At 44.2% G+C, this 7,659-nt stretch overlaps 1 protein-coding gene and 1 long non-coding RNA gene across 3 annotated transcripts; both read right to left on the bottom strand.

Annotated features, from left to right (window-relative positions):
- Positions 1-321: 321 nt before the first annotated feature.
- LOC147966111 (uncharacterized) lies at positions 322-1,264 on the bottom strand. Its single transcript, XR_015607663.1, has 2 exons — positions 821-1,264; positions 322-723 (listed from the first exon to the last, which is right to left on the bottom strand). It is a non-coding gene; the product is annotated as an uncharacterized LOC147966111 (long non-coding RNA).
- A 683-nt stretch (positions 1,265-1,947) lies between these two features.
- LOC147966110 (uncharacterized) lies at positions 1,948-3,789 on the bottom strand. 2 transcript variants are annotated; one of them, XM_087527110.1, is made up of 2 exons: positions 3,678-3,789; positions 1,950-3,582 (listed from the first exon to the last, which is right to left on the bottom strand). In XM_087527110.1, exon 2 carries the CDS (start codon positions 3,494-3,496, stop codon positions 2,357-2,359), a length of 1,140 nt encoding a protein of 379 aa, XP_087383236.1. In that variant the 5' UTR covers positions 3,497-3,582; positions 3,678-3,789; the 3' UTR covers positions 1,950-2,356. The 2 variants fall into 2 exon arrangements, with proteins under 2 accessions (XP_087383237.1, XP_087383236.1); XM_087527111.1 differs by lacking the exon at positions 3,678-3,789 and having other exon boundaries at positions 1,948-3,578.
- Between the last annotated feature and the right edge of the window lie 3,870 nt (positions 3,790-7,659).

Raw genomic sequence — 7,659 nt, 5'->3', positions numbered from 1 at the left:
CTTCATTTGCCCTATATTTTGTGGTGCATGGGGTTCTTTTGCTCTATGTTACAACATGTTGATCATGTAATTGTTTTGATTTGCTAGACCACACGACTGCAATCAAACAAGAGATGAAAAGGGTTAAATCCAACCAAACCCATCTAACGCTGCGTTTGGATGTCCGTATTGGAGGGCTCCATAATGAATTTGCTGCAATACCATTTCAGCAAGGAAACTGAAATGGACATGAATACGAATTCGCTTGTTTGGTTGTTCACTGAATTGCCTCATGTAATCTTAGCGAGGTTTCAATACCAAATCCTGTTTGGATGACAAACATTGAAATTGCATATTCACATTGATTGTGAAGCTTTTATGCTTTTATCTACAGGAAACATTAAATTGTTCATACACATACGCACAAGAATCACCAAATTTTCCCATACCATACTCACACGAATCACCAAATTTGCACACATCTACACACATATAGAAACCGAAGAGTAGGCAAGCACGGACAGGAAGCTTCAACAGCGACAGTCGTTCGTCGTCTACTCCAGCTCCAGGCAGATCGGGGAAGTGAGGGGGCAGGTGGCCCGCGGTCGCATCGTGCTTCAACACCGGAGGCGGTGCAGTGCACTGGTGGTGGATGGGACTGGCCGGCGACGGACACACCATGGCCGCCGTGCCGGAGGTGATGGAGGGGACGGGCATGTGGCGGACACAGCCATGGCCGTCGAGCTGGAGGCGGTGCACGGTGCGTCAGTGGAGGGGGCGAGGGAGATGCAGCGGTGTCGGAAGATGCTGCAAGAGGAGGGGGGGCGGGGAAGGAACCTACCTGGACGCCGCCGAGCTTCGCAGCCGCCGCCCAGCTTCGTGCTCGCTGCCTCCCTTCCTGCCTTCTCTCCTTTTTGTTCGTGAGGAAAAAAAAGTGAACCGATATGTTTTGCAGGATGGGGCGATTTCAGCGCAATTCGAGCCAGAGGCCTCCGTATTGCGGGCAGGGTGTTTGCGTGAGAGTGATTTCAGCCTGAAATTTAGTTTCATTACCGACCACCAATTCAGTGTCCAACCAAATAGGTGAAATGAAACTTACCAATACGAAATCCAATACAAGTCCCGCACTGGAGACATCCAAACATAGCGTAAGAGCATCTACAACCGGACCCCCACTTTCCTCCTAAACATCATGTAGACTGCTCAGACCAAAAAATACCACCCAACCATACCTCCTAAACATCATGTTAATGTCAGGTATTATCTCACATCTATATGAGATATAGTGAGACCTATAAACAGAATTACTATGCAGCTGGCGGGAGCTTATTTTCAACTCGCGGTACGCCTTGTCACCACCAGACACGTCTCGGTTACTCGACCGGTTTCCTGGGAGGCGCTTTGATTCCTTCCAATTTCCGAACAAGTCATGAAGAATTTTGAGCTCGTACGACGAGCGCCCAAGGGGGCACCAGAACACCTCCATGGCCAGCAACCAGCGTTCACCTCCCCAAGCTGAGGACCGGCAGAAGAGGGCAGCCTGGCCGGTAGCGACCAGAGCTTCTCCAAGGAGGGTAGGGGCAGACGGGGAGAGGGGCGATTGGAATCAGAAGGGCGATGACGAGTCGAGGTCTCGAGGAAGACTCGTTGGGATGTAATAGGAAAAAATTCTGGTAGGTGGGCTGTTATTTTGTACTCCCTTCGTCCGAAAAAGCTTCCTCCGAGAAAGCTTGTCTCTCAAATGAAGAAAGCTTGTCTCTCAAATGGATGTATCTAGCACCAAGTTAATGCTAGATACATTCATTTGAGATATAAGCTTGAGACAAGCTTTTTCGGACCGAGAGAGTGGTAATTTTTTTAGAATCTGTTCTGAAAGGTCTCCGTTTCGAACTGAGATCCTCTGCTGTAACCGCTGTTACAGTCACCTTCACATGAACATCGGATCACGACCCTACGTGTCATCCGCTATAACAGGACTGTAGCAGTTTAAAGCAGAGGATCTCTGGACCCAGCTCGTACTAAAAACTGTTTTTGCGTACCCTCATTCTGTGTATCAGTTGCTCTAAGCAGGTGAGCATCCCCAAACGCCGGCCGCTGCCCTCTCCCAAAATGGGCCGCGCAAGGGACCTTTTTATGTTATTAATCTTTGCAAGTGATTTCCATTAGTCCAAAATAGTTGCTCAACAGTAAATCTGACGTCAAGCCTGAAATAAAATCAGACAACCATGAAGGTTCAATTGGAATGTAAAAAATGCAATCCAACAACATGAGACAGAGGCAATAAGAGTCCGAAGATCCGAAGATTGTTCAAAGATATCTAGAGACTATATTCTCACATAAGAGGCAATACAAATTAAAGGATGATGCATACGAGACTTCAGAGCATACACTCGATGAGGTTGGACTCACGATTCCTGCAGCGTCTGGTCTTGTGCCTAACCATACGGAGCCTATTGCCGTTGCTGTTCCCGTTGCCGTTCGCGTTGACCTTGCCAGTTAACACCACCTCCAGACCAGTGAAGACAGCATACTGTTTGTCCACAAATATCTGCTCAGTATCGAGGCTGGGTAACAAAGTCTCAAGAAACCTGATGATGCAAAACCTGCCAGAACCCAGGCTGACCATTTTGGCGGGATTCGACAGGCCGCTATGATGCCACTCCTCCGGCAGGTAATTATCCGCCCAAATCAAGCCCGGCTCTGGCCGCTGCCCTGTGAGGACAGGTGAGAGATCGGCCGCACAAGGCAAGTGGTAGTCCTGATCAGAGACACCAAACCAGAGGTTGAGCTCGGGAACATACTCCGCGGTGCCAAAGAAGGGCAACACCCAGTCACCAACACGGCTCCAGGAGTGGCTCAGCGTGTCAAAGCAGTAGCTGCCAAAGCCAGATGCAGAGATGCAGATGACGTTGCCCACCACTGCACAGGAGTCGATGAATATTTCTTCTTCCAGTGGCGGCAGCGGGAGCTCGTCACATTGCCAGGTCCTGCAGGGATGGGACTCATTGTAGTGCTGGCCGGACACAAGGGCCTCGAACTGGAAGCTCTTGCCAGGACATAGCAGCCTCTCGATCATGTAGAGGCTGCCTTCACCACCTCCGGGACGAGGAATAGAGATGGCCAATGGATCAACCTTGGGAGCGTGGAGGTTGGGCATGGTGACCAAGCATTCCGAGTCAGTGTCGTAGGTGAAGACGTGTCTTTGGCGGTCTGCGAACACGATGTTGCGTTCCGAGAGAGCGAACACATCCAGTCTGAGTTCGTCGGACTTAGGCTTCGGGTATGGCGCCGGCCGCATGTTGACGAGTGGTGACGGCAACCGTATCGTCCGAATCTCTGAGGCTTGCTGCTTCTTGACCCTGCCGCTGGCCTTGCTCAGGGATGATGAAGAATCTCTTTGTATCGGCGGCAGGACTCGCCCATGTAAAGCTACTTCTTCCGGTGTTGAGTAGAAAAACTGGTTGCGGGACAGATCGAAGCGGCGCAGCGAATACATGCAGCCCGGGCGGTTCGCCATGAACAGATTCAGAAACCGCCGGACCCCATGGCTCCAAGTTGAATTACCCTGTCCTCGTCGCCGATGGATCAATGGAGGCAGATATCCTGAGTAATAAATATAGAAGAAATCAGAAAGTTGAAAAATTAAATCAGGTACGATTAACAACCATGTATGTACAGAGAAAAGAAATAGTGGTTGCCTTTCGATCAAGCCGGGCGAAGATGAAGCAGCAGCAGATCACGGGCGGCGGAGGGCAGGGCGAGATTGGGGACGGGATCTTAAGGGACTGGTTTGTTGGGTCAGAATATGGGCCCGAAGACATAAGGGCTCGATAGCATGGGTTCCCATAATCAATGGGTCCAGTTAGGGTACCACCCAGTGGATGGGTCCTATTTAGCGCGCGGGTCGCCGCGGAGCGACCTCGCGCGCTGGTGTTTCTATGGACCTTGCCCATTTCCGGGTTTCAACCCCAACCGGTTTTGGGAAGATTCTAGAAACTTTCCTGAACCTTTTTTTTTCCCTGTTTTTCTTTCTTTTACTTTTTTCCTTTTAATTTTTGTTCCTTTTTCTGTTTTATTTTCGTTTTTCTTTTCTTTTTTATTTTTCTGATTTCATTTTAGTTCTTGTTTTTTCAATGTACAAAAATCTTTAAATTCGTGAATTTTTAAAATTGTGAACATTTTCAGAAAAAATGAACAGTTTTTAAATTCATTGACATTTATTTAGAAATTGTGAACTTTAAAAAAAAATCCTGAACAACCTCTTAAATCATGAACATTTTTTGAAAATACGAATAGTTTTTAATAATCACAAAAAAACTAGAAATCGTGAATTTTTTTGTAAATTCATGAACATTCTCTTAAATCGTCAACATATTTTCGAATTCCCAAATATTTATTAAATCATGAACATTTTTAAATTCATGAATTATTTTTTTGAAAACATGAACATTACTTAGAAGTTCATGAATAATTTTCAAATTGACGAACATTTTTTGATAATCATGAACATTTTTTGAAATCATGAAATTTTTTATTCATGAAAAGTTTTTTTCAAATTCGTGAACAATTTTTGAGTTCCCAGACATTTTTCTAAACTAATGAACATTTTGTTTTGAATTCATGATTGTTTTTTTTAATTCACAACTTTTATATAAATTTTTTATAAATTTTTGCTACCCCAATTTATTGAAAAAAAAGGAAAAACAGGCGGCGTCCCGGCCCGCTCATGGGCCCGCCCACAAGGGCGTGAAGGGGGGCAAGGGGGGTGTGCACTCGCTTTCTTCGCAGCACGTTACGCGCCCAATAGGAGGTCCCCATCGAGTGAGGACAGAATCATTTGGGCCATTATTAGGTAGACGAATTGGTTCTTTTTCTTTCTTTCTTTGTCTTGGAAAGCGCTTCATTAATGGCATTTCTTATTTGGCGCTGCAGGCGCCCGTTACAATGTAATTTGCAAACAAACGGGCGCCAGGAGTCCAAACTGGGTCGGCCCATTCTATTTTATTCCTTCAAGTTCTTCTTGTTTTTTGAAAGGTCAAAAAGAGTGCTGGGATGGGAGTTCAAACTCGCAACACTTTTGTTGTAAGCGCTTGGGTCTAGCCAACAGGCTATCCACCCGCGAGTGTAGACTTAGTTCACTTTTCTTTTTCTTGTTTTCTTCAACTTGGTTTATTCTTTTTCCCTCATCATTTTTTGTTTTCCTTATTGCATGATTCTTTAAAATGCATGAACGTTTTCTTTTAAATTTGTGTTTTTTTATTAAATCGATGAACTTTTTTATAAATTTTTGAACTTTTTTTGAAATTCAATGAACTTTTTTTCAAATTTTATGAAACTTTTTCAAATTCGATGAACTTTTTTCAAATTTGATGAACTTTTTTGGAATTCATGAACTTTTTACATTTTGTGAACTTTTCCTTTCAATTCATGGATTATATGAATGCCTTTTGAAATTATGTTTTCTTTATTCAAAGAATTTATAGGGGGTATAAAGTACTAGTATATGTTTAATGTTTATACTGTATAAAATATTAAAGAGCTGTGTTTTCCCAAACTAATTAGTAGACTGAGGTTGGTCTAGTGGTTAATCCTTGTGGGCATTTACTTGGGTGTGACGGGTTCGACTCTTGCTTCCCATGAATAAACGTGGTGTTTTTCCTTCGCTTTTTGCTTCTTAGCAACTTGCTGGCCGGCCCAGTTCGCGTCCGTGCGAGCGCCAGCGGATCGAGCCGACGCTTACAGTGTTGTATAGGAGCTCCCTTCATTAATAGGCTGATAGGGCGAGCGACGCTGGACCGCTCCGTCCCGCTGTGTTTCATATTTGTTATTAAAATAGGATTAGATCATTGATGAGTGATACTTTTACACTCTTTTCACCTTTGTTTAAACCGAGATATTTCATTTAAAAATAGATATTTGCTCTGTTATTTCTACTAATGACTAATGAATGTAAATGATTCCACAAATTTTCTCTTCGATGTGTTTTTCACGGGAAATTGGCTTAAAAACAAGAAATCACGTGTGGAAATGGAATGGAAGGAGAATGCAGGAAGAAGGAATTAACGAAGGCATCTGCGCGAACACAGAGCAAAAGATGGTGTTCCATACGGGCGCACGCACTCGTATGAGCGCTCGTTTGGCGTGGATTTCGAGACAGATCATCTAGCTGAACAATTTTTATTAAAGGAACCCCATCAAAATGTCAACAGGGGACGAGCACAGAAGTCAGAACCTCTTCATCATTGTCAGGACCCCGATCCTAAGTCACAACGATCTAGCATGTGACACATCATATCACTTTGCGGCCTCATGTACGGTAACCCACGGCTGCCGCCTTTACCTGGCCGGGACCGTTTGCGCCTTTTGTCTCACGTATATGATTGTGTCGCTAGCATCCATATGACAGAGAACCCGAGTCGACATGACTAGTCATAAACCAAGGTGGCACAAACTTACATGGACAGGCATACGTGACCCAACAATGCACATGTTGGTTAGCAGCGAGTGTAACCGAGTCGTAGCGAGGCTACAAAAAACTCCAATAAACACCATGTGACATTTCCCTGACAGACACAGGAGTAAAGAAGGATACATGCCGATCAATCCATGTGTTCCGGATGGAATCACTAGGAGGCATTTCCCTATAAGGAATGCTACAAAGAATAAATAACTAGGTGTCGGATCCCACACATACCAAAACATTTCAATAACATACACACAATATGCTCGATATGTGTAGATACAACATGGTGATACGTCCATTTTGCATCATGTTTACTTACTGTTATTTATGGTGTTTTTATGCATAATAATGCTTTTTGGAGTGATTCTAATATCTTTTCTCTTATAATATGCAAGGTTCACACAAAGAGAGAGAATTCTGGCAGCTGGAAATCTGGACCTGGAAAAGCTATGTCAGGCCACCTATTATGCACAACACCAAAACAGATGAAACTTCACGAGGATTTTTTATGGAATAAATAGGAAATACTGGAGAAAATAGCCACCGGAGGGGGGGCCATATTCTAGTATATAAGTCATTTTGACCTAGAAAAAATAAGGAGAGGACTTTCGGGATGGAGCTCCGCCGTCTCGGGGCGGAAATTGGGTAGGAGCACGTTTGCCCTCTGACGGAGCAATTCCGTCAGGGGAACTTCCCTCCCGGAGGGGGAAATCATCGTCATCACCAACAACTCTCCCATCTTCGAGAGGGCAATCTCCATCAACATCTTAAACAACACCATCTCCTCTCAAACCCTAGTTCATCTTTTGTGTTCAATCTTTGTACCGGAACCTCAAATTGGTATTTGTGGGTGACTAGCAGTGTTGATTACATCTTGTAGTTGATTACTATATGGTTTATTTGGTGGAAGATTATATGTTCAGATCCAGTATGCTATTTAATACCCCTCTGATCTTGAGCATGATTATCATTTGTGAGTAGTTACTTTTGTTCTTGAGGTCACGGGAGAAATCTTGTTGCAAGTAATCATGTGAATTTGATATGTGTTCGATATTTTGATAGTATGTATGTTGTGATTCCCTTGGTGGTGTCATGTGAACATCGACTACATGACACTTCACCATATTTGGGCCTAAGGGAATGCATTTTGGAGTAGTTATTATGATGGGTTGCGAGAGTGACAGAAGCTTAAACCCTACTTTATGCGCTACTCCGTA

The sequence above is a fragment of the Triticum urartu genome, chromosome 6A, assembly GCF_056163025.1.
Source record: "Triticum urartu cultivar PI428250 chromosome 6A, HENAU_Tu73, whole genome shotgun sequence".
NCBI lineage: Eukaryota > Viridiplantae > Streptophyta > Magnoliopsida > Poales > Poaceae > Triticum > Triticum urartu.
The sequence above is the reverse complement of the archived record's forward strand: the minus strand, read 5'-3'. Positions and strand labels throughout refer to the sequence as shown.